Source organism: Urtica dioica, chromosome 9 (genome assembly GCF_054948205.1).
Source record: "Urtica dioica subsp. dioica isolate 48M chromosome 9, U.dioica_male_clone48M_v1_H2, whole genome shotgun sequence".
NCBI lineage: Eukaryota > Viridiplantae > Streptophyta > Magnoliopsida > Rosales > Urticaceae > Urtica > Urtica dioica.
Window position 1 is genome coordinate 29901235 of NC_142764.1, and position 25869 is coordinate 29927103.

At 37.0% G+C, this 25869-nt stretch overlaps 6 protein-coding genes across 7 annotated transcripts; 4 read left to right on the forward strand and 2 right to left on the reverse strand.

The window, feature by feature from the left end:
* The first annotated feature begins 1924 nt into the window (after window positions 1-1924).
* Window positions 1925-2593, forward strand: LOC149386745 (Integrase-type DNA-binding superfamily protein). Its single transcript, XM_089626552.1, has one exon. The coding sequence runs from the start codon at window positions 1925-1927 to the stop codon at window positions 2591-2593; it is 669 nt and encodes a 222-aa protein (XP_089482678.1).
* Window positions 2594-4956: 2363 nt separating this feature from the next.
* Window positions 4957-6372, forward strand: LOC149386746 (uncharacterized). Of its 2 annotated transcripts, none has more exons than XM_089625450.1 (4): window positions 4957-5191; window positions 5291-5534; window positions 5629-5751; window positions 5836-6372. In XM_089625450.1, exons 2-4 carry the CDS (start codon window positions 5313-5315, stop codon window positions 6013-6015), a joined length of 525 nt encoding a protein of 174 aa, XP_089481576.1. In that variant the 5' UTR covers window positions 4957-5191; window positions 5291-5312; the 3' UTR covers window positions 6016-6372. The 2 variants fall into 2 exon arrangements, with proteins under 2 accessions (XP_089481576.1, XP_089481577.1); XM_089625451.1 differs by having other exon boundaries at window positions 4957-5104.
* Window positions 6373-8431: 2059 nt separating this feature from the next.
* On the reverse strand, window positions 8432-11270 carry LOC149386747 (uncharacterized). Its single transcript, XM_089625444.1, has 5 exons — window positions 10837-11270; window positions 9298-9354; window positions 9121-9183; window positions 8965-9033; window positions 8432-8865 (listed from the first exon to the last, which is right to left on the reverse strand). The coding sequence occupies exons 1-5, from the start codon at window positions 11251-11253 to the stop codon at window positions 8716-8718; spliced, it is 756 nt and encodes a 251-aa protein (XP_089481570.1). The 5' UTR covers window positions 11254-11270; the 3' UTR covers window positions 8432-8715.
* Window positions 11271-14864: 3594 nt separating this feature from the next.
* Window positions 14865-17511, forward strand: LOC149386748 (S15/NS1, RNA-binding protein). The gene is made up of 5 exons (XM_089625443.1): window positions 14865-15743; window positions 15989-16065; window positions 16166-16277; window positions 16903-16955; window positions 17065-17511. Exons 1-5 carry the CDS (start codon window positions 14939-14941, stop codon window positions 17206-17208), a joined length of 1191 nt encoding a protein of 396 aa, XP_089481569.1. The 5' UTR covers window positions 14865-14938; the 3' UTR covers window positions 17209-17511.
* Window positions 17512-19388: 1877 nt separating this feature from the next.
* Window positions 19389-21437, reverse strand: LOC149386749 (RNI-like superfamily protein). Its single transcript, XM_089625439.1, has 2 exons — window positions 21304-21437; window positions 19389-21218 (listed from the first exon to the last, which is right to left on the reverse strand). The coding sequence occupies exon 2, from the start codon at window positions 21199-21201 to the stop codon at window positions 19486-19488; it is 1716 nt and encodes a 571-aa protein (XP_089481565.1). The 5' UTR covers window positions 21202-21218; window positions 21304-21437; the 3' UTR covers window positions 19389-19485.
* Window positions 21438-22938: 1501 nt separating this feature from the next.
* Window positions 22939-25852, forward strand: LOC149386750 (Protein kinase superfamily protein). Its single transcript, XM_089625440.1, has 10 exons — window positions 22939-23385; window positions 23522-23704; window positions 23806-24068; window positions 24228-24360; window positions 24461-24524; window positions 24605-24701; window positions 24800-24893; window positions 25007-25128; window positions 25216-25305; window positions 25409-25852. Exons 1-10 carry the CDS (start codon window positions 23223-23225, stop codon window positions 25553-25555), a joined length of 1356 nt encoding a protein of 451 aa, XP_089481566.1. The 5' UTR covers window positions 22939-23222; the 3' UTR covers window positions 25556-25852.
* Window positions 25853-25869: the final 17 nt, after the last annotated feature.

Genomic DNA, 25869 nt, shown 5'->3' on the forward strand with positions numbered 1-25869 from the left:
TTACTACAACTTATATTTTGATGTACTTGATTCTTGAAAAAGAAATCATGGGCTTATTACATATTAAATGACTCATACCTATGTGACTTTTTATTATCTTTCTAATAATCATCGCATAAAACTTTGAAGAAAAACACTGAAATCACGCATTATTTCTGACCTGTAGAGAATAATAAGAGCTATATGATATACATGATTTAACCATACACTACAAGTTATATTTTTGATGAACTTGAGCAAGAAGATCACGGGGTCTTGGTCTTAATCAAATAATTACCTGTTATCAAGAGGGACTTTCAGTTCTCTTACACTTATAGTGGGACCCAGTTTCAGAATTAGTAAGAAGAATAAGAAGAAGAAAGAAGAAAAGCGTGTCATTATGAATTTAATGAAATGATGATATCACTAATCATTTAATTCCAAATTTATGACGATACGCAATTGGTTACTCGGGTGAAGCCTCGAGCAAACAACACAAGACACTCTTTGTTATGGATAAAAAGAAAAAAAATTAAGGCTTAGGTTAAGCGTATTTGACGTTGATCACTCAAAAAAAGAGATCTTTTTGCTGATATCATCGTGACGAGATCTACGCCAATAGATATCGCAATCCAACGGCTACTAAACAATAAAGATCAAATCTCCAGAAAATCATCGAGATTTGTGATTATGGCCCATCTCATCATCTAATCAAGCACTGCATGAAAACTTTCCATATTTTCGGTCTACTTTTTATCTGACAATTTTCTAGTTTTATCTTTTGAAATTTTTATTTATTTATTTAGCTAGTAGCCTAGTTCAAGTAAATTAGGTTTGTAAATTACTAACAATATTAACTGTGTGTTGATACATTATTCTAATGTTATTCATTTAACCCAATATCAAAATAAAACATAAAAATAAAAGAATTTTTTTTTAAGTGTAGAATTACTAACTAAGTTATTATTTATGAAAATAGATGGACATAACTAATATTTCGTTAAAATCCAATGGCTGTTTTTTGTGTTTTTTTTTTTCTTCTAATTGAACTAGAGTTGTGGGTCTTTGTGATCTAAAATGCTAACTACAGTAGGAATTGATTAAAAATGAGGCAAAGAGAAAGAAAAAAAAAAAGCTCATATATAATCATAAAAAAATTTATGTTTTGTCATATAGCTAATTTTTATAAATTTTAAGTAAATAGACACAATATTTTATTAATAAATTTAAAAAGACATTAATAATTGTAAATATCTGTTAATAATTATAAATAAGAGCATAAATGAAATGGAACAATATCATTTCATTATAATAGCTATTTATTCAAAATTTATAAAAACAAATTAGCTATTTAGCAAATCCTCAAATTTTGGTGGGTTAGTTACTCAATTAATTGAAATTAAATGATTTTGGATAAAATTGATCAATAATAAAGTATAAATCTTGATTCTAATTAGATTCAAAACATTAAAAGTTAAATTATGAATTGAAAATAAAATAAAAAACGGAATTCAAACCCTGATTCAATTTGGGTTTGGAATTAAATCTGGATAAAGAGCATGTGAGATTATTGAGATCGTACTACTATGCGTATGCTATCACCACTCACAAGTCTAAATGCTAATTCATTGTGAGTGACTAGGGGTAGCAATCGTGATATCAAAATTCAAAATGACATAAAAAGAAAAATCAATTAAAACAAGATAAACGACGTAATACTAAATACATGGCTCTACGGTCTTGTCGACATTGACTACCAAATCTTTAATTATTATTCATATCTTTTCCCTGAAGAAAAAGAAACCCGAATATAAAAAATATTAAAAAAAACAATTACTGATATTCTTGTTTAAGTCACTATATAAACGATATAGAATCACACTCGATTTACCACACGTTCGTTCAAAACCCTCTTGTTTCTTGACTTGCAAGCTTAATGACAGAGATGAACCACGAAACCCTAGAAACCCTTTCGTTCTTCGCTTCGTTCCCATCAAACCATAACAACATAGAGCCACCGCCGAGTCAAAACCCGGTCCAGACCGAGTCGACTCCGAGTCAAGCTCCGGTGCTTCTCGACGGAATCGCAGCCGTGGTGGGCGAGCACGTGCTGTTCGGTGGGAGCACGTGCGAGGCGGGTCCGAAGCCCGAAAAGGAAGCGCGTGGCAGGAGAGAGAAGGGGTACAGAGGAGTGAGAAAGAGGCCGTGGGGACGGTGGTCGGCGGAGATTCGGGACAGGATCGGACGGTGCCGGCACTGGCTCGGCACGTTCGACACGGCCGAGGAAGCGGCGCGTGTGTACGACGCGGCGGCGAGGCGTCTGAGGGGCTCGAAGGCGCGTACCAACTTTCCGATCCCGTCGGTGTTTCCGCTGCTGGGGTCGCCGCAGCAGCAGAGTCCGGTCAAGAGGGTCAAAGGGCAAAAGGGTAATAATCACGGCAACAAGTGTCTGGTTGTGACGTCACCGGCTCTTCTCTTCAGCAGCAACGACGTTAACATTATCAGAAGAGCCAGTTCTAATTCTAATAAGAACAGCTCTTTTTTCGGTGGACACGTGGAGCTTGATCTGAAGCTGGGCGTGAGTGGTGCAACTAGCTCTTCCACGGCTAACTAATATTTTGGTGTTTATTGATAAGCTAAGCTACTATTATTATTGTTTGATTTCTAAGTTCTTGTTTTGACTAGTTGGTTCTTTTTTTCTATTTTTCTTTTTTTTTTGTACGTGCATGCAAATCATCATGTAAGAACGGATATTAGCTAGCTAGCTCTTTTGAGTTGTTTAGAATTAGACTTTAGATTAACTTGACATAATCAATTATGCTGTTCTATTAAATTAGTAAGAAGTATTTTGTATTTTATTTCTGTTACGGTTATTAAATTCTAGAGTCAAAGTATCAAAGAGAAAACCTTTATCAACAACAGTGTCGGAGAGAAGTATAAAAAAAATAGCCAGCATTTGGTTTTGAACGTAATAGTTGATGGTACGTTACGTTCTATATATACATAGGAGTAATACGTACGATATTTATTCAAAAGGGTGATTTAGTTAAATAGTTAATTTAAAATAATTGATTTGTAAAATAGTCTAAATTAATCTAAATTTTTTGAAATAATAAAAATGTGTAATAATTAAATTTCAAAAAATATTTTGATCCGACTATTAATTTTTGTTAAAGTCATAAATTATTTATAATAGTCATAATTTTAATTTGTATAAAAAAAAATTTGACTGTAAAAATTTGGAAAATAGTACAATAATTTAATGTGCCGTTTTTCTGCGGTAGAAGTTGAACACGTGGGGTACTCCAGTTTTCATGGCTTTGTTGGTCAATCTTACAGTATATAAATACTACGCGAGTATGACCAAAGTTTTTTTTTCTGGCTATATAATATGTTAGACAACAGTAATGTGAATAAATGTCAGCACAGTTAGCCTATGGTGTTATAAAAATATTGGTTCGTAGGAGAATATTGCCAAAGGCCTTGCGTGTAGCAGAGAAAATCATGGTATATATTAACAGAATCTAGAGATATGATAATATAATTGTGATACGTAAATTAAAAGTATAGTGGTTTTTCATAAACAAACAGTATATCTACATGTACTATCTATAGACATATATAGATCACGATAGTTATTTTAAGGTTTGAGAAGAGCCTATCCCATGAAAAGTGGGTGGGATGTGAGAACTGAGAAATGAGTACAGTGCTATGAGAAAAAAAAGTAGAAAAAAAAGTAGAAAAAAAATGAAGTCTATGAAGATTTTGGAATCAATTAAGGATTCACACACACAAACGTAGCACTTTGCTTTCGGGTAGAAACAAAATGTTTGATTCCTTGGACAATACTGTACTGACATTTTTAAGTCACATTCCACGCATGTTATTTCCTTTCAATATTGCTTTTTTTTTTTCTTTTTTTTTTTTTATTTTAGAAAAATGACTCGAAGCTATCTATTAGAGAATGAGAGTAATCTCTCAAATACAACAAAAATAAAAATAGAGACCTAACTCAAACTCCTTCAAATATCTCTTAATGGATGGTAGAGCGAACCAACCAACTCATCCATCGACAAAAGTGAAGACATATCTTCAATCTGTATATACAGTCATCTAACAGAGTTTTTCGAGCGGGAATGAAGACAATGTCTAATCCGTCTCCAAAACAAAACAAAACATAACACAAATCAACACAAGTGACAAAAGCGAGCAAGGTAAAAAAAATCCTAAAACAAATAAAAGTAACACCGGGGGTACCAATTATACGAAGGACTCGAAGCCACTTTCTCTCTCCGGAGCTCTCCAAAAAAACGCCTCAAAACCACTATACCGAGAACTTTCGGGAACTTCTCTATATATAAATCTGCCAGAAATAGCGAACTTCTGAAGGATAAGAGTGGGCGTGTTTGGCACAGCTTTTTTAAGCCTGTTTTTGCTGTTAGCAAAAACCAAACTGCAATATTACTGTTTGGTAAAACAGTTTTTAAAAAATTTCAAAAGCGATTTTAAAAATTGTACATGAGTCACAAAAACTACGAATCTTAGCTTTTAGAAAAAGCGTTTTTGTATTTGATATAAAATTACTTTAATATCCTCACGTGATTATCCATAGCACTGTTAAATATTTATTTTATGTCTATTTTAGTCTTTTTACTATAATATATTTATTTCACCAAACGTAAAATCAGTTTTTGTTACCAGCAACAACTGTTTTATAAACAGCTTAACAAACACCTGTCAGTTTAAAAAAAACAAAGCTATACCAAACGATGCCAGTATACAATAGCAAGTTTCGTGGGTCTTTAAACCCGAATTCGGCCCAAGCCCATAGCCCATTCATCAAAAACAAACCCAAGAAGTATGTGACCCGGCCCATAATAAATACAGCAAACCCGTTTTCAACCGTCGTCATACTCTATATAAAGGAAGCTCTCGAAGGTTATTTGTTCTGTTCTTACAATCTTCTGAACAAAACTATAAAATTTCCAATTTCCAGAGAACAAACGTTTTGGGATTGTTAGGGTTTGTTTTTCAGAGCTTTTCTTGTACCGAATTGCTTTTCTTTTTTTAGTTGGAAGCGCCTGGAACCGGTCGACTCCGCTAAAATCGGAAAGCAGAATTCAAGGCATTTCTTGTTCTCTAATCTTAAAACCTTTGTGAAATTCAATTTCTTCGTCTTTTTGGCTTTCATATTCCGAGATGCGAAGAAAGAGTAAAAACGAATTCCAACTCTAATGAATATGTGTACTGATTCGGTGGCTTTGTGTGTGTTTCTTTCTTGTTATTCGCCTAAATAATTTCCTTCTTATAGTTCGAAGCACCAAAACAAAGCTATGGCTCCGGTGAACTCTATAGCTAAGAGAGTCAAAGCACGGAAAGCTGACTCACGCAAAAAGACCATTGATGTTTTAATAGTACAGAAATCTCCCACCATTATTAGGCGAACACGCTTGAACAAGAAAGTCATTGCTGATTCTGAATTAGCTGCGGCTAAGAAAGTCATACCACGTAAACCTGAGACTAGGAAATACGTTGACAATTGTGCTGCCGATGAGGTATACAATCTCTCTCTCTCTGCATATATATATATATACATATATATGTAGATATATAATCCATTAATGAATGAGTTGTTTTAAATTTAATCAGGGCTTTCGTGTTCTTGAATGCCGTAGTAGGATTATGCTCGGCTGCTTCTGTTCACACCCTATAACAGAGAGAGTACAAAAAATAGCGGAGCTCGCCTTCCAATTTCACAGCAAAAACAAACAGGTCCTTTTTTTTGTCCACCACATATATTATACCTATATATACATAAATGATTGATTTATGTTTTATTATATATATGTATTTCAGGGTAAAGCTGTGGTGGGGGTGAAGAAGATTGTGAGAGTGACTTATCAGGCCCTAACTTTCTACTTGACGATGGAAGGCACGGATGGAAAATTTTACGAAGCCATCGTGGAATACCTGGGTTATACTAAAATGGTTGTAAAAATGTTTAGGCCTGCAAAGTTATATCCAAGTCTTCCCTAATCACAGTCTAATGGTTTGATACAAGTTATTTCGCTATCGATTAGCAAAAGAGTTGAGCCCTCTAGGTGAATCTAAATTATAATCTAAATGCTTCGAAATTAATTAATAACCCAACGGGCTTGTGAACAAGAACCACCGAATATGAGGTCTTATTCGATTTCCAAAGATTTTGTCCACAAGAAGATCTCTGAACAACAAAGCGTCGTCAATATGACCATTCACTACTTACAACATCCTCTCCGAGCTTAGAGAGCACCGATCAAGTCGCAGCCAAAATCAGAGACCCCGAGCCTAGTATTTACTTTCTAATTTATGGAGTGCACTTATATCTAATTATTTTGTATGAGAACTGAAGAGAGAAAGGTTTTGACATTTTGGTCTAGACTCTAAATTAATTTTTATAGCAGTACCATTCTTAAGCGCTATTGATTTTCTTGATTTATAAATATATACGTAAAGTTTTTTTTTTTTTTTCCTGGAGGTTTTTTAACTTGACTAATTGAAAAAATCCCGAACATTATCTTTCGGACGACATCAACAAGCCGGAATATAAATTCCGGGCAAGGGTACTGATTGCAATTCTGCTCCGGCATTATGAAGCATTGTGCCCATTTTATTTACATTCGTTCCAACTCGCCAATTAACATATAATTTGCCTTTACATTCACATAGCCATTATCCAAAACGCTTAGTAAATTCTTGTATTGTTTTGACTAAATGTTTATTGTTTTTTTATTAAATTTTTTAACAGTTTTTGTTTTTGTTTTTTTATTAAATTGTTTGGGTTTTTTTTAGACCCAGTTTAAGCCATTTTCAAGCTCAGACCCGGCCCACGACCTTGAGGGTCAATGGCTTGATCCCAAGTCGAGCTTAAAGTCCTATTCTTCAGGTCTGGTTAAAGTCGAACCTCCAATAAAAGATTTTGGGTCGAACCCGGATCTCAACTTTTTTTGGGCTTAAGATAAAAGGTCGGACTTGCTCGGCACCACCCTTTTGACACTTGTAACGGGAACCATTTTGGACTTTAGTTTTACGCAACTTAAATAAAATCGTTATGCAAATCCATTATGCAAACTTCGTCGTGCAAATCACATTTCGTAGTAGTACAAATATGGTTTGAAAATAATGAGTAACATTTTATAATTAAATGGATATATAAATCTAAATATTTGCAGGTAAAAATGAACACATAAGACTGGTCGAATGAGCTTTTGTTCTTGATAATTAAATTGCTTCATATACACGAGCCAAATGAAGATTAAAAGAATATTAAAAATGGCATTAAATGCCTCTAAATTTTTATGAGATTTTTTTTTTTTTTTAAATGTTTTTCTCCGAAGTGTTCAATATTTACACATAATTTAATATTAAAATAAAATATTGAAATAGAATGAGACATAAAAAAAAATTAGGCATCCGCTATTTAATCCCATTAATTTAAAATAACAAACAGAAATGACAAATCACGTATCATCCAGAAACGACAGTAGAACTTTTTTTTTTTTTTAATCGAAAAAACGACAGTAGAGCTTGACCAAACGACATAACCTCCCACGCAAATTTAACAAAGCCCATTTCTGTGACTGTCGAATGATTGACATTAACATGTCTCGGAATTTCTCAAACCGACCACTGCTCAATAGAGGGAAATGACTTAATTGAAAGCAATATACAGCTACGCTATTAAATTGACCTTCGAACTTATAAGGTAATCGCACATTCGCACTATGGTGTTTGTATTAAAAAAAAAGAAAATATAATAGTAATAATAATACCGGGTTTTAAATATCAACTACCCTCACGCTTGGGGGCACCATTCCAAAATTAAAAGAAAATAAAAGATAAAACTATTAAATACTGAAAAGTCTCGAGTAGATAGAAAACTAAAGAGATATAACTGTTTTTACAATATATAAGATTGTGGTGATATACTAATACACACACACACACAACTAACTTCAGATCTTTGAGTTTTGTTGCACTGTTTTTTACAGTTGCAAAGTTGCAATGATGGATATTAAAAGTGGCGATGAGAGTCCATTATTATATCACATACACAATGGTGTGTATAGTATGGCAGGATAGTTATTGCACCCCCAAAATAAATATACGGACCAAACTCTCAAGAAGTGGCATAAATGAAAGGAAAAAAAAAAAAAAAAACAAGCAAGTAAGAATATAAAATACTGACATATTTAATTAATTTCCTTCTTCAATATATTCTCTTCAAGTTTTTCCTTCTCCTTGGTTTCAAAAATACTTCGATTGAAAATCAAAGCAAACTTAATGCTCAAGTAACATATATATGAAAACACAAACAACAAGGACAATGAATAAACTTATTACTTCCTATGTCATGTGGGCAAGTTCTAAATTAATAAAGTAATTATACTCACAATAAGGATTGATATGCAGAAGAAAATTGGAACTGTAATTAACCAAATTGGATTAGATATCTCTACACTATCTATCCCTCATTACCTTCAAAATAAAATAAAAAATTATAAAAGCAACAAAAAATAAAAAATGCAATTTGGTTTGCACTTTACAATTACAAGTACCACAGCTAAGTTAGACTTAGGGTTCAACGATCATGGTTTGGAATGAATTGGACAACATCGAATTATATCGGTATAGACGGTTTAGACTCTTCACATGCTATAAAAGAAAAAAAAAACTAATGACTCTCTATGCTTTATTTTATCGCGAATCGCCATCGGCCGGGAGATTTAGATCCGGCAAGGGAAACCCGGTTTCTCGAATTTCTACATCCTTTGTTTTATTGTCAGACAAATTTGGTGTGACTGAGCGTTGTCGAGCTTCAAATTTTTTCTTGCACTCCAAATCAAGCTAAAAACAGGACATTCCAAAAAAAAAAATGTCACAATCAAAGTTTCGATTTAATATATACATATATGTATATGATGACACAGTAAGACTCAATCTCACCTTCAATCTATTCAAGGCTTCATTTGTGGCCCTTTGTTCCTCGACGCCGAGTCGCATGGTTTCCATTTCCTGCTCAATCGAATAATTTTAATTTAATTTTCGTTAACGAAGCGTAGTTAGTAAATAAACGGGATTGTTTTGAAATGAAGCACATACCTTTCTCAGTTTTTTTCTCTCCTTCAACAGGAGAGTCTCTTCCTCTCTAAGTTCAGCCAATGTCTGTTTCATCGTCATCAAAAGAAATGTGTTTGATAAGATTACAAAAAAAAAAATCACACACAAAAAAAAAAAAAACGAGAACAATACAATTTGTTTATTAGTCTATTGTATCACCTTCTTCTTTCTTGGCCTCTTTGAAGTAGTTGACATTGCTTCATTCTTTACAGAAACCTGTTCGAAAACCAAAGACACTTATTCCACTATATTTTGCTTTGAAATAGCCAAAAAAAAAAAAGCAATTAGAATAACATGTAAACTTAATCCAGCCGTGTATTTTATGAATGGTTTCGTTTGAGATGACTTAAGTGGAGTTCACACATGTATATACGACTATTGCAAACTCTGAAAGAACTAATAAAAGTCAACTATTCCGACACAAAAGATTTGACTTTTTATAATAGTGATAGAATAGTAGTGTTTGTTTCCGAGAAGGCAAAGGACCCTTAAATGTTTTTATTTTATTTTATATCAGTTTCGAGTTTGTTGTGAAATGTGATTCCAGTCCACTAACGAAACAATTACAAAAACGAGAAGAAAAAGTCAACTACTAAGAATTGAAATTGTGGTCCCCACTTCCCATACCTTTAAGTTCTCTTCTCGTATAAAAATGGAACGAAAAATATAAAAAAGTACTTTTGTCATGTTTTGTGCATTATCAGAGTCACAACTTTCAACCCAAAGCCACCATACCATGAAACAATTATTTGACTCGAAGACTTGCCTTTCTGTAACCCCCAAAATATTACAAAAAAGATAAAGCTAAAACGACAGACTTTTTTTAAAAAAAATTTGACGATACCAAACAAATTAATCTATAGCTAATCAAATTAATTTTCCAAAAAGATTTCTTGTATTTTTCACTGAAAGGAATCCCAGTCTCCAAGCTTAGGGTAGTAGCTTTTTCTCATTTAAAATTTAAAACAAAAGAAAGTTGTAATTTAAAATTACTCATGTCACGTGACAAAAGACTACTTTACTGTGCGCCCGCATAATACGCTATTCAGCAGCGCGCTGCACTGGATCATTCCGCATAAAAGTGCAAAAAAAAAACAAAAAAAAAACGCAGACCTATTTGCCACGAAAACACGCCACCTATAAAAGCTGGTCACCAATCTCCTCTTAATTGACCAAAATACCCTCGCCACGCGTTTCGTTTGACTTCGCTGACCAACGCTTTTTTTTAAACCAGTTGTGGACCTCAGGGGTTGTTTGGTCTTTTCGCACGACACGAAAGAGGAAAAGTGGCGAGAAAGAAAACGTGATGACAAACAGGGAATCATTCCTGTTTTCACACTCATCCCCGAATTGTACCAAAAACACTAATCTACCCATAACACCACACCCAACAAGGGCATTTATGTAAAATAAGAAAGATAATTTCCGCGACGGAAAAAGTAACTGATCCGCCGGGAAACAAAAATAACAAACCATGCAAAACAGATAAGGCTAAAACGGTAATTAAATCTGGAAAAAAGAAAGAAGAATCTGACAGGTTTGAAACGCCTACCGTATCTAATTTCTGAACCAACTAACCATCTCAGTGCTTTATGACACGAGGGTCATTTTCGTCCATTTAAAAAAACGAAGCGAAAAAAACGACACAAACAGACTCGACGTCGGAGTCCGTATCGAAAGAGATAGAGAGAGACAAACCTTAGATCTCAGGTCCTCGGAGCCATCGCCGTCGCCGCCGCTGACGGAGGAGGTTCCGGCGCTCCACGAGAGAGGCGTGGTCGGACTTGCTCGAGTTTGCTCGGCTTTGTTCTTCCTCTTCCTTCTCTTCTTCCTCTTCATTTCGGCGTCGAAGTTGAGCTCTCTCGCCGCCGCCGGAGCTCGAGAGCGGCGCTGCCGGACGGTCCAGTCGAGGCTCAGGGACGGAGGTTTGTCGGCGGCGCGGGAGAGGCGGAGGAGAATCTCGGCGACGAGCGAATCGTCGGTCGTAGCGTGTTTGACCCAATCGTCGCTGGTCGTCATGGCAAAGAAGAAGAAGAAGAAGAATAAAAGTCTTGTGTTGTGCTTTGTGTTTTTCTTTGGAGCGGCTTTTCCTTCTTTCTCTTTTTTATGTGTCATTCAGTGGTTGTGTGTGTTGTGTGAGTATATTTATTTAATATTGCCATTCACATCGCAAACAACCATTTCTCTGTGTAGGTCCGTATTTCTGTCCACGTAGCACCCATGGACTGTCCGGTTTTCCTTTTCAGGTGAGCTACACGCGCTCTGAGTGCGAATGCTGGGATTTCTCTACTACTGGTCCACATTCCAGATGTTGATACTCTCGCTTCATGACGTGGCACATATATTTTTTTTTCTATGAGTTTTTTGTTGACAAATTATGGCATCGAGGAATCTAGTTGTAGTCGAGGATTAAAATAGCAACTCTCGTCTTAAGTCAGCTGAAACTAAATATATTAGCAATAAATAATATATAACAAATATTTTCAGTACTAAATAATATATTAGCAATAAAATATCGACGCTGCGGTGAACCATGATGAAAATGTTATTGCCTAGTTGTAGAGCTATGTTTGCCTTTTTAAACTATTTTTATTCATGTGAGTCTCTATTATATAAAAAAAAAACTTAGCGGACTAATTTTTTAGCCAATAGTAATGACAAATGTGAAAAAGATAACGTATGTGCACTTGCTGATTAATGCCATTCCCGTCCCGTTAGGCTTTCAATTCATTTTAAGGGCATTTGGTGAACCCATAACTTGAGTTAAATTATATATTATTGTGTTCTTTTTTTAGGGGTGATTTGACTAAATGATTCAAAGTAATAAATTTTTCAAAGGGTGAAGCGGTTATATAGCCAAATAGAACTTAAGCTTTTGCAAAATAGCCATAATTTGTCAACTATGAGCAAACTAGCCAAATTAATATTAATCTAAGCTAGATTAAATTTAATCTCAATGAACTATAAAGACATAATGTAAGCTTTATGAAGACTGGATTAAAATTAATCGAGGTAAGATTAAAAGTAGTAATACTTTCAATTGGCTATTTTGCTATACCTAATGAAACTATGACTATTTTGCAAAAGTCATAGTTTGAATTGACTATTTCATACCATTTTTCCTTTTCAAAATAGTTAAAATTTGTTTACAATTAATGAAATAGTCAAAATGTACAATAATTATAATTTTTTTATCCTAATAGTAATTTTTTTAAAGTGATAAATTATTTATAATATTCGTCAAATTTTTTAATTTTTGTGTCAAAATTTTACTGACAACATAATTTTAACTATTTTTGTTTAAATTTCGACTATTTTACTAATCAATTAATTTCAAATTATTATTTTGTATAATTTTTCTTTCGCGAATGTACATTATAAAGCTAAAGTGGTGATTGAGGCAACTGCATGAATTGCTAGTAATAAATAATTTGGTAGGTACAAAAATAACTGATCAAAATTGATGAACATTTCTTCCTCTTAGTAATGATGACAGAAGTAAATGACGATCTAAATGCTTTTAAAACAAATATGCTTTTTTTTTCTACTTTTTCTTATTCTTACTTGTTATTAGTTTATTGCAAATACTCCAAATTCACTAAATACCTTTTACTTTTTCAATGGACCCCCGGAAATAGAGTTTCGAATTCTCATTTCGATAGACATAAGTTTCAAATGATTAAATCAAACAATTTTTTTAAAAAACTCATAAAAAGTTGAAGTAATAATAATGATTTGAGAGGCAATTCTGTCCGTATATTTCGAAACATGTTAAAAAATTAAGGTATACAAAGCATGCATGATGCTGATGATGATGTTTAGTTATTAAGTCAACTATTTGAAAAGGGAATTTTGTTTTCTATTTAATGTGTATGTCAAATTATTCAAATAAAAAAGTTATTACAAATATAAGATTGCATATAATTTGTCAAAAATAAAATATTAAGTTTTTGTTCAAAGTGTTAACAAATATGAATGAAAGGACTAATTATGTGGATAATTTAAAGAAGCGCGGTCATACTGGAGCGTGTTGGTAACGCCCGAGATAGGTCGCATGAGATGTTTATAGAAATTTGTTGAGCATCAAATTTTTTTTTTTTTTTTTTTTTTTAAATTAATCGAAAAAGCATTAAGTTCGTTATTGTGCGAAGAGCGTGAGTTTCTCTGCCTAACTCGGCTCTCAATGGTTACACGTGGCAAATGGGTTTAATCTGTAATGGATATATATATTTTGTGTTTAAAATTTAAATGGTCTTGGAGTTGAGAGACCATGTAAAGATGATAATTTTATTCATGTACTCTAGTACTCAGTAATATCTCGTTTGTCATAGATAATGTCTTATTCGAATAAATAGGTAAAATGTAAAATATGAGTATTATCTATTAAAAATTACATGAACATTGATAAGATATGATTTCCACGTTCTCGCAATATCACGTATGTCATAGATAATATATTACTCGAATAAATATGTAATAAGTAAAATATGAGTATTACCCCTTAAAAATTATATAAACATTGATAAGATATGATTTTCAAGTATTTTACACAGGACTCTACCCATTTGAAATTAATACTATATTTATGAATTTTAAACAATGTTTATATTTATTAATTTAAGTATTTTTTTAGATTTTCTTATTTTTTTAATAATAAAATTAACATTAAATAGGTAAAAAAAATATCTATAGGTTACTTTGTATTTTTTGTAGGACAGGGTCCGAGACTTAAATCACTTATGCAATGATGTAAAACCTAAATTTTTTTCGTGAAAAGGACCTAAAACAAGGCCTCAATTTTTAGGAAAAATGGGCCCTGATCCTTTAGAGTTTTACCAATCAAACCAATTAATAATAAATGAATATGAATAGAATATAATTTTTAAAAAAATCTGATATAATTTGATTTTGCCGGACCTAACATGTAATGTTAGATAAGGTCTATATCCCTATGGATGGATATTTGGAGTATCCATGAAAATGTTCCATAAAAAAACAAAAAATAATATTTTTTATTTAACTTTATCTCACGTATAAAGCGTAAACACAAGACAGGACGATACCCAAATAAGGAATGGTATACACCAGAAATTGCAACGGGGATTGAACAATTTTGCATAAGCAATAATAAAATTGTAATTGGAATACGTGGCATTTAACCAACCTATTTGCTCATACACAAATAGATGTTTCGTTGATTTATAATATGCATGAATCACCATCCCCCAATATCAAAGTAATATATTTTTTGTAAAATAATAAACTAATAAATATGTTTAATTTGTTCACACTGAAAAGCTAGAGATGTTTAGCCCATTTTATTAAGGGACATTTCCTTAACTATGACTAAATTAAGGGACATTTTTATTTTCCTATTTTTTTCAAAAATTTACCAAACTAGGACTAATAAAAAAAAAATTCGTTTTTTCGATGGGATGAGCGGGAAAATAGAAAGAAAGAGAAAAAATAAGAGATTTTATTGGGGAAGATTGTAGGTTGGTAATTAGTAAGATGATATAATAGGTAGATTTTTGTGTATCTCTCATCTGACTTTTGTTTGATCGGTCCTAGTTTGGTAAATTTTTGAAAAAAATAGGAAAACGGAAATTTGCCTTAATTTAGTCCTACTTTTGGCAATTTTCCTTTTATTAATCAGAAATGGCCTAAGCCCAGCCCATACAGAATCCAAACATTCGAGCCCAGTCTCGTCGATCGTCTTCTTTCTTTGGGATTCCCAAATGCAGAAACTTAGGGCACTGCTTGGGTTTAACGATTTCAGTCCCAAAACCTCCGAGCTTCAATGGCGCTCCAACTCCTCGCGAAGCGCCGGGCTCTCCGGAGCCCCACTCTCGTCCGCCAATTGTCCTCCTCCGCCGCCTCCGGCGACGATAACAACCGGTCAAGACCGTCCTTAAACTCCTACCTCAAAGAAGTCAAATCGAGCCTCACACAACAAACGGAGCAACAATCGCGGCCACAATCTCCGTCGCTTCAGCGATTGAGAAGATTTCCGGCTTCAGACTCTACTCCGTCGCCGGTACAGCCCACCACAATCGACGTAATCCGAAAAAACCTGTCCTTGTACCGAGACCGCTCTTCTTCTTCTTCTTCTTCCTCCTCCGCCGCGCCGTCGCAATCGGAGACCGAAAGATCCAGTCCGTACGCTGAAATCCGAAAAAATATGACGATGTTACAGAGGCGCTCCTCCTTCGGCTCGCCGGCGCCGGCGCTCAACCTCGGATCTCCGCCGCCGCGGGGGACGAGAAGCACGGAGGACCTTCCTCAGTCTGTTTTCGGAAAGGAGTTGAAGGCGAGATCGACGGCGATGGGTGAGCGATCTCCGAGGGCGTTCGGCTTTCAGGAACTGGGAGAGAAGCTGAGGAAGCTTAGGCCAGCGAAGAGAGAGAACGAAGGAGACTGGTTTTCCTTGGAGGAACTTAGTGGAAGGTTGAATCGGCTTTTGGAGGCTGAGGAGGAAGAGGAGAGAAACGCTCCTACGCCGCTGATCTCCGGCGCCGGTGGTAGCCAGGCCGGCACGTTTCAATACATGAAAAACGTGATGGACCAACTTGCGAATCCAGAGCCGGAGAAACAAAGCAATTCCGGTGAGTAAGCGAATTTCTTTTCGATTCTGTGTGATGATATGTGATCATTTCGATTGAAAAAATAGTCTAATTTTGCCTCTATCCCTTATTTCCAACTCGAACAACGCTTTATCATGGAAAACTAGTTCATTGATTAATTTGATTAGTATTTCAGTACATGAAACGGTGACACTACTATATACACTCTTAAGCTACTACGAAAATTCTAGAATGAGTGAATCACTGTCAAAGTATGTTTGTTTCAGGTGTAATTGAAGCGTTGACGATGAGTAACACGCCTACCTATTTGGAACTCGCACCCAAAGATCACCTCCTTGAAACGGTAATGGCGTTCTTCTTCTTCATTTTCCTTTAAGCTTTTTTGGTTCTACTTTTTTCTGTTTCTCCATGGCTGATTTTTTCTTCCTCTTTTTGTGATGTAGTATAATCATCCAGACAACATGTCTGCAGCCGAGAAAATGAAGATCGAGCTTGCGAAAGTTAGGGATGAGTTTAAGATGTCTGAATCCGATTGTGGATCAACCAGAGTACAAGGTAATTGTGTACTCTCTGCTCTACTATACTACAAGTTTAAATTGTTTGTGGATTAAAGACTTGCTTAAATTAATCGGAGTAAAAGAAGATGCAGAACTAAATTTTTTATAAAAGTTCCGGAACTAAAGATTTGAAATTATGATCTGGCTGGGTAGCGTAGGAGTTTTAACAATGAGAAGAAGAAAGAAAGAATACTTGGAGAAACCTTCGTATTCAAAATTGTAAAGCTTTATGTGGTACCCTTATATTGCAATGGAAAATGAAATTAATTTTAGAAATTTTGAGAGAAAATGGAAATTCTTTGTTGTGTTTGAATGTTAAGGAAATTTTTAGAGAGAGAGAAACATCGGAATCCTTGGTATTTTGAGAAAATTTAAATTCCCTACATTCCCAAGGAAATCTTAATTTTAGATATATACTTTCAGTCAAACTTTTACCAATCCAAACAACGAAAGGAAAGTAAATTAGCTGCTAATGTTTTCCCTCAGAAATTTCAGGTTTAAACACGTACCCAAAAAGAAATAATTGTTCTTGCTTGTGACATTTCACCTTTTAGTTCATTGATTGACAATACATATATTGCTTTGAGCTCTTTCCTGATATGTATACTAATTTTTGTGTCCAGTGGCATTACTCACAACCAAGATCAAATACCTATCTTCAACTCTACACAAAAAGGTTTGTTGGGGAATCAGAAACCCTATCGCATACACAATTTACCCTGCAAAATATGATCAACCAAGAATATTTATATAGATAATAAAAATTCAAATTTGTGGGGGTACAGGACAAGCATTCACGTAAAGGTCTGGTGGAAATGGTGGACAAGAGAAAGAGATTACTTAAATATCTGCGGCGCACGGACTGGCCATCTTACTGTTTTGTACTCGACAAGCTTGGTCTCCGAGATTTTAATAAGTTCAAGCGCTAGGTTTTCCATTCATTTTTGGTTGTTTCTTTCTTTCAGTTTTGTTAGCTTGGTCTCCCATGGGGTTTCAGTTTATACGAGGCTTGAAATCAGTTAGAGTTTTTGCCATTTGATTCATTTCGTATTTTACTGTTTTTTGGGTGAGCAAAGACCATTTATCACAACGTGCTGCTGGAATGTTTTTGCCGAGTTATTTTTTTCCAAGCTGATAAATAAGCAGCCAACATTTTGTAATGTTTATTATAATATTAATTGAATCCAAAATACCCAAAATATATCATACATAGTTCAACTCGTTTAATCTTATGTTCACGTTTAACTTTTATTTTTCTTCTTCTATTGGAGTGCCATTTATTATGATATTTGTTTAGATCCTAAATTCATCATACGAATGTCAAGTCGTTTGTGCATATGTTAACATTACGCTTTTTTTATTCCTCATTTTTTTCTATTTATTCTTCTCTTGTAGTTCCATTTATTTACGTCGTTGTTTCAAGAGTTTTGTCATTACCTTCCAATCTACGTGTGATTTAGCAGGTTTGAAGAGAAGGTTTCGTGTCTCGCAAGGATGTTTACAGTGAGGATAGTCATTGGGCGATGCACAGTAAAGAAGTCTAAGAGCGTTGAGGGTAATTAAAACGGCCTGACCTGAACACAGCATTTATGTTTTGAAGTCAAATATGGCACTTCAAACTAGGAAACACTTTGGAGACGAACCAAAAAAAAAAAAAAAAGCAAAGCAATCCCTTCATCGAAGAAGTTTTTGAAACTCGCAACTTTAGCTGTCTCTCCAACCGCCGCTCTTATCTCTTTCATTGCCATTATTTGTTTACCCTCTCACCATCCTCATCATCATAATATCATCATACGTACATACATAGCATACATACATACATATATATATATATATACATATATATATATATATATATATATATATATATATATAGTGTTGCATTTAAGAGGGAAAAGCAAACCAAGCATGAACAAGAAATGAAGACAAAGAAAGTGGTGTTATTAGGAGTGCTTCTCATCACTCTCTCCATCGCCGCCGGAGAAACAACCCATTCCCATCAAAACAGCCGCGAGACACGTGTCAGCAGCCGAAGCCGACCTCGAGCCCGGGCCCGCGGCGGAGGAAGAGGAAGAGGGTGTGATCCTCTGTACCAATACCTATTCGGAGCATGCGGTAGATGGCCTTTTCCGACCTCTCCGTCGCCGGACAACCCTTTCGCTCCGAGGCCGAGGCCGAGGCCTCGTCCTCCTCGCCGGAGACCGCCACCTGTCCCTCCGCTCATCCCATCTCCGCCGCCGCTAGTCCCTCTTCCGCCGCCGCTAGTCCCTCTGCCGCCGCCGCCGTTGATCTCGTCTCCGCCGCCCGCTCCGATTTTACCTTCCCCGCCGCCGCCGGAGCTCGCTTCTCCTCCGCCGCCGCCGCTCGTCCCGTCACCGCCGCCGCCACCGCCGCTAGTCCTGTCTCCGCCGCCGCCGTCGCTCCTTCCTCCGCCGATCCCGTTCGTCGACACGCCGACCCTTCCGTGGGAGCCTCCTCCGCCGGAGGATAGTTTCCCCTGGACCCCGGATTTTCCCCCGCTGGTTCCGTCGCCGCCGCTCGTCCCCATATTTGATTCTCCGGCCGAGCCCGAAGAACCGCCGTTTTCTTTCGCGCCCGAACCGCCCGAATTCTCTCCGGCTCCTCCGCTGGTCCCGATCTTTGAGCCGCCGTTTTCTTTCACGCCCGAAGCGCCGGATTCCACTCCGTCTCCTCCGCTGGTCCCGATCTTCGAGCCGCCGGAAGAGCCGCCGTTTTCTTTCTCGCCTGAACCGGGCGACGGAGGAGGGTCCCCGGGGCTGCTTCTGCCGCCTCCGATCCCCGAAAACCCGCCGGAAGCGTTTCCGTTTCAGGTTCCGCCGGCTCCGGCGGTGGATTTCAACGAGCCTTTTCAGCTTCCACCGCCTTCCGACTCTCCTCCGTTCGGAAAGTAAAATCGCTCTCTATCATGTACCAAACTTCTTTTGAGTTTATTTTATGCAACTTGTCACGATCCTATATATATATATAACATGTTTGAGTCTCAATTTTAATTTATTTTGCTAAAAATGTACTCGCAGTTTGAGGTTTCTGTAAGAAAAATTCAGCAGTTTATTATTATTGTTCATATGGAATTACAACTACAAGCACATCACCAATTTATTAATCACTCTATACATAAATCGAAAACTTACACACACAAAAAAAAAAAAAAAAATTGGACATATCGTAGTAGAAGAATGAGTTGTTTATCCCAGGCTAACCAGGCATCCATGGCGTAGGAAAAAGGTCCTCTGTCTTTGAGTTGAACCAGAACAACACGGAGGCACTATTCTCCTCGAAAAAACAATCCAAGCGATGCTATCGATGTTGACGTTAATACACGACCTGAGATTAATCTCCCTTATTGCCCTGCAATTATGCACTACCCCACAGACTCCCTTTGACGTGACACCCAAGCAACCGCTCAAGTCCAGCTCGAGCAGCCCGGCACACTTGTTCCCGATCGAGCCGAGCCCGTATTCGTCGATCCGTGTTTCGCTCGCGCAAATCGTCTCCAACTTCGAGAGCTCTGATTCCAAAACAAGACTCTTGACACCTACGCAGCGACTCATATCCAACCGTCTGATCTCGGGGCATCTCTTCAAAGCCCCCGAAACGCCCTCTTCCGTGATTCCCGAGCAACGGCTCAGATCGAGCGTCTCCAATTCGGGGCAAAGGGACGCGATCGCCTCGACACCCTCGTCGCGTAATAGACGGTTTTGCCCCAAGTACAAGTGCTTGATCCGAGTCTTGACCCCGGGACTGAAAGCGGTCTCTTTTTTCGCGGCCCCTAGGCTTGTGTTGACCATTCTGATTTCGGTCAATGAGGGACAGTTTATCGCGAGGCTGAAGAGCGTCGATTCGGTCAGCATTTTGCACGAGCCGAGGTTTACGTGAGTCAGGCTTCCGAGGAGCTTCGAGAGCTCGGCCACGGACTCGTCTCGGAGAAACTCAGCGGCTTCGAGATCCAAGCGCCGTAGCGAGCGGCGGGTTCGAGAGAGAAGTGAGGAAATCCCGCGGGACTTGAATCCGCGGCAATTGGCGAGGGCGATCTTGATCAACGGCAGAGATTCCATCGACCGGAGCGACTCGTCCGAGATCACCGAGTCTCTGAAATCGACTTCGCGGAGAGATCTAGCGTGATTCTTCATCGAATCGCAGAGTGCAGAATCGATGAGAGAGTGTCCGATTCTGCTCGCCGACACCGAGGTCAACTCGGCGCAGCGACTTATGACCGAAGCAACCCCGTTCTGAGTGACGAAATCGCAGGAGTTGAGGGCGATCCGAGTCAATTGAGGGCAGTTCGTGGACAGGAAATCGAGCGACTTGTCGGTGATGAAGTGGTTGCCGGAGAGGTTGATCTTCCTCAGGCTCGGTAGCTTGGACGACAAGGAAATAACTCCGGCGTCGGAAACTGGGGTCGCTAGGCGCTTCGAAGCGGAGAATCCACATTTCTCGGGATAGCTAATGTTGAGATCTTCTAGGAGCGGAAAAGCTTTCGCGATCAAATCCAGGTCATCATCACATAAAGTGGCGATCTTTGAGCAATCCAGAGACTTCAAATTCTTCGTCGTCTTCTTAGACGCGAGAATTCGGAGTCCGCGGATCGGGAGATCTCTCCGATCGGAGACGTCCAGCGATTCGATGGCCGATCCAGAATTGGCAACCTGGGAGAGAAGATCGTCGATCTCGCCGCGGAATCCGGAGAAACTGATGGCTCCGAGCCTCGCGAATCGCCGGAGTAGGTTGGGGAGTCCGATCGCCGTACGATCCGTGACTTCTAGGGTTTCGACGAGGTCGTTGGTGATTGACAGGAAGGCTTTGCAGACCAGAGAGATCGGCGATAGCTGGTGACGATGACTCATGGAACTGAAGATCAATTCCCAGCATTCCTGAGGCAATTCTGGTATTTTCAATGTCATTCTTCTTCTTCAACGATCTGAGTTCAGAAGATATTAAGAAACGAAGATTGGGAGAAATAAGATAAAGTTCGAAGCTTTAAAATTTATCGAAAAATTTCTAACCTTTAATTCGAGATAAAGATTAGATCTTGTTAAGTGGGGTCTAAATCTAATAATTGAACGGTTCTGATCCAGTTTTTGAATTTCAAACACTCAAACCGTTAAAAAGACTTGGACTTAGTTAATTTGAATGAAGCATTGAGAGAAAAGGTTTGGTTTTTTTAGCTGTTTGTAAACTTAGTTTGACTGAAGGAGCACAAAGTGAAGTTCTCACTCTCATCATGATTCATGATTTAAGGGACAAAGTGAAAAAGAAAAAGGGTAAAATTCAACCCATAAAGCCAATTTTTAATTTTTTTTACTGTTGAAAATGTACGAGGGCTAGTACAGTACAAACTTGAGAGGGCCAGTACATTATTATTCGGGAAAAATGTGGAACATAAAAAAGTTCTAAAAATTAAAAAGAGACAATATTCAAAAGACCCTAACTTGTAGGGCAATCTGGTTTTAATTTCTGTTATCTGTAACAACCAATCTGACCGCCTCTATGTCTCTATCTATCCACTTTTTTTTTTTTTTTGAACATATGTCTCTATCCACCATACCACACACATGCAAGAGCCATTTTGTGAGGCTTCATTGTGATTACAATAATTTCCCAACCGTTACAATTTTTTTTTTTGTGAACCCTTTATTAAATATTTATATATGGTCCCTGGTATTTTGGACTGGCGTGAATGAAGGCTTTCAACTGCCTGTTAATCTTATGTTCTTTCTTAATCATGAATTCCCATTTCCACTAATATTTATGCGCAAGTTTTTATGCATTAATTTATTTATTTTTGTACTTTGTGCTATGTTATATATTTTATTTTATTTTGTTCGGTAACACAAAAAAGAGCCAGACATAACTTTCTCTGTTTCTCATAGCACTCTCATCATTCCAAGCTTTGGTTATTAATAATATACTATTTCATTCTCAACTTATATTAGCCAGGCCCAGGAGATACATTTCACGTTTTCCTTTTTAAAAAAAATAAAATAAAAAAGAAAAAAACCCTAGCCAAGCTATAACTTACTCTTAGACAAATTAACACGACATAGCAAGAATTTGGATTATTATTATTTTGTATGGACTTTTTAATTCCGTCGGACTAAAATATCAAACTGAGAATGTGGCCGAAAGTCTCAACAAAAATTTAGAAACTAGAAAACCTATAATAAATACAATTATATATATAAAAAGAAGAGTTTAGAAAGAAAAAAATGTCTCAAAAAAATTTTAAATTCATTTTTTCAAATTTAAATATTTTAAAAAATGTCTCCAAATATCTATTTTTTCAAATTAAAATATATTACTCTGAACAAGCTCTTTGTTAATTAATGTTAGCGCGCATGAGCTAGTTAGTGGGGGTAGTGTAAGGCAAAAGTCAACTATGAAAGTCAATAGTATTATGGATTTCGTAAATATCTAATCAAGTCCCTCTGTCTTACTATTTCTTTTATTTATATAATATTAAGAGTAGCACCTCTCTTTAACTTCAATTACGCAACAAATTTCCCTCTAAAAAATAAAGTTGAACACTTAACTTTGATTATGAGTGAGATTAAATTAAATGCTCTTGGGTTGAAGTGTCTTGATCCATCTACTATCCACAGAAACGAGACTGAACTTTCACCTTTTAATAACTACCACATGATTTCACGTCCCATTTGATCATCTCATCTCTCTCAGATATATTCACTCACAGATCTCAAAAAAGTGCTCTCTTCGTTTTTCCTACAACAACAAAGAACCCGTCTTTTGTCTCATTCTGTAAACAAAGTACATTGGAGAGAGAGAGAGAGAAGTTTCTCTCTTCGAAGTTCCAAACAAGACCTTATCTCTCATCTCATCTCAACCATTAGTGAAACAATTTGTCTGTCTTATCTCCGAGGACAATAATAATCCACTGTTAAACCAACAAAAACAAAAAGACTTGATGAAGTTTCTTTCTCTAACACTGCTTGTGTGGGCTACTTTGTTCACTCTTGCTATCGATGCGAAACCAGACACAAGTTCTGTTTCCAACATTTCTGGTCATGTTCTTATTCCTGACGAAAAACCCATTTCTCGATTCTCTCCACCAGAAGCTAAACCTCAAGGTATTTTTTATATATATATTTTTTGAGCAAAGTCTGTATTTTTATGTTTTTTGTTGGTGTTTTTCAAGTAAGCTGTTATTCGTAGTATTCATATAAACTCTAATGGCAATGGATTATGATTCTGTGTTATACATAGCAACTCAGCCTGAGGTCAAAGTCGTCCATGGCCAAGATTTGAACAAGAAGATTCTGATTGCTCTCATCGTCGCATCAACGGCTCTTGGGTGTCTCTTGCTCTCTCTGTCTTGTTGTTGGGTTTACAGGAAGAAGAAGAGGTCTAACCATTTCAAACCCAATGGGAAAAGCCTTACACAAATGGGTAATGCTATTCAGAACTTTGTCTTATTTGTTTTCACCTTCAATTTGACATTTCCTTTTTCATTCATTAAAAAAAAAAATTAAAAAACAAAAAAAAAACAGAAGAGGCTGTGAAGGAGGCGAGCTCGGCGGAATCGGAGGTCAAATTCGGATCGACGAGGAAGATGGGGAGTCGGAAAGGTTCGGTGGCCATTTTCGATTACCAGCTTTTGGAAGACGCAACCGAAAAGTTCAGCCAAAGCAACGTCGTGGTCGAAGGAGGTTCTGGGTGTGTCTACAGAGCTCGATTCGACGAGAAACTCATCGCCGCAGTGAAGAAGCTTGATGATGTCTCTGCGGGGCCGGATTTCGAAAGAAAATTCCATGTAAAGCTCTTTCTTTTTTAATTATAGTTTTTTTTGCTCTTCTCTTTAAAAAAAAATGAGACTCAAAGATGAGAAAGACTAGTGCTACAACTTCACCAAGATCGACGTAGATGCTGATTAAACGAATAATCTAATCATTAGTGTAATTTTTCGATGCAGAATGAGGTTAACTGGCTGAGCCAAATTCGGCATCAGAACATTGTCAAGCTTTTGGGCTATTGCGTAAACGGCGAGACGAGATTTCTGATCTACGAAATGATGCAGAACGGGTCGCTCGAAACTCAACTGCACGGTTTGTGCTCGTTTATCGCTGAGCTTGAGATTCAAAATTTTCTTCATTGACGATTTCCGTTTTTCAATTCACGTTTGATCGTCTTTTTTTTTTATTGTAGGACCTACCGAGGGCTCGGCTCTAACTTGGCACCTGAGACTAAAAATCGCCGTCGATGTTGCCAGGTATTTTATTTCAGCAAACTTTCCCGGTCTATCTTGATTTTGTCATCACCGAGGTGTAATAACTGTTTGATGGAATTTAGAGGATTGGAATATCTTCATGAGAACTGTAATCCGCCTTTGGTCCATAGAAACATACAATTGTCTAGCGTTCTTCTCGACTCTAGTTTTAGTGCTAAGGTGAGATCTCACTTTCTTTCTTTCTTTATTTCTCGTGACATTCATTGTTTGAAAGTGATTTCATATTCCTAATAAGTCATCATCACTCAATGATGTAGCTTTTCAATTTCGGAATCGCCATACCTTCTGGGGCCGAAAACAAGGACAAAGTCGACCTTTCGCCGTACATAGCTCCCGAGTACATATTGGATGGTATTATGCTTTTCTTTTTCTATTTTGATGTTGAGAAGTTGCCTAGAGAGAGAGAGCCTAGTCATTCAGTTTCTTCCGTTACAAGTAAGAAGACCTTGTACATTACATCACAGGAAAACTGACGGATAAAAGCGATGTTTACGCTTTTGGGGTCGTCCTTTTGGAGCTCCTGATGGGAAGAAGACTCGCGGAGAACAAAGCGTCATCTACGGAGAGCCAGCCTCTAGTGAAATGGGTAAAAGACATTAATCTCTTTTCTCACTATAATTTCAATACCCGATCTAGTTATTTCGTTACATGGTTTGTGATTGTGATTGCACAGGCAATGCCTCAGCTGAGCGACAGGACAAAGCTTCCCAACATCGTCGATCCGGTGATTAAAGACACCATGGATTTGAAACACCTATACCAGGTACTATATACTCTTCCTAAAGAAACGATTTCGCTGTAAAAACCCGTTTGAAATTCATCTCTAAGACAGTTGAAAATCGTATCTGATTGTGTCGTCCAAACAGATCGCTGCTGTGGCGGTTCTGTGTGTTCAGCCAGAAGCAAGTTATCGGCCGTTGATAACCGATGTTTTGCACTCTCTCATTCCATTACTGCCCGTCGAGCTCGGAGGCTCTCTCAGACTAACCGAACCGCTTTCCTCTTCTCACTAACAACCGCGATTGATTTTCTTCACACACACATGAGTCATCAACATTTGTTGTACACATTTATGTTACCGAGTGTAGATAGCTTTTGGTTCTCTCTCAAACTACTATGGAGAAAGAGGATCGTCGAAAAAAAAAATGACGCGCATTGACACGTCTTTAATTGATTATTTATAGTTGGCAGCAACGAGAACAAAAAAAAACACTACTCGTCAAAACCTAAACTAAAAACAAAAACAAAGTGTCTGAAAACCAAGACTTGGCTAAGTTAGGAACTAGCTATTATTATCAAACAGAAAAAAAAAAAAAAAAAAAAAAAA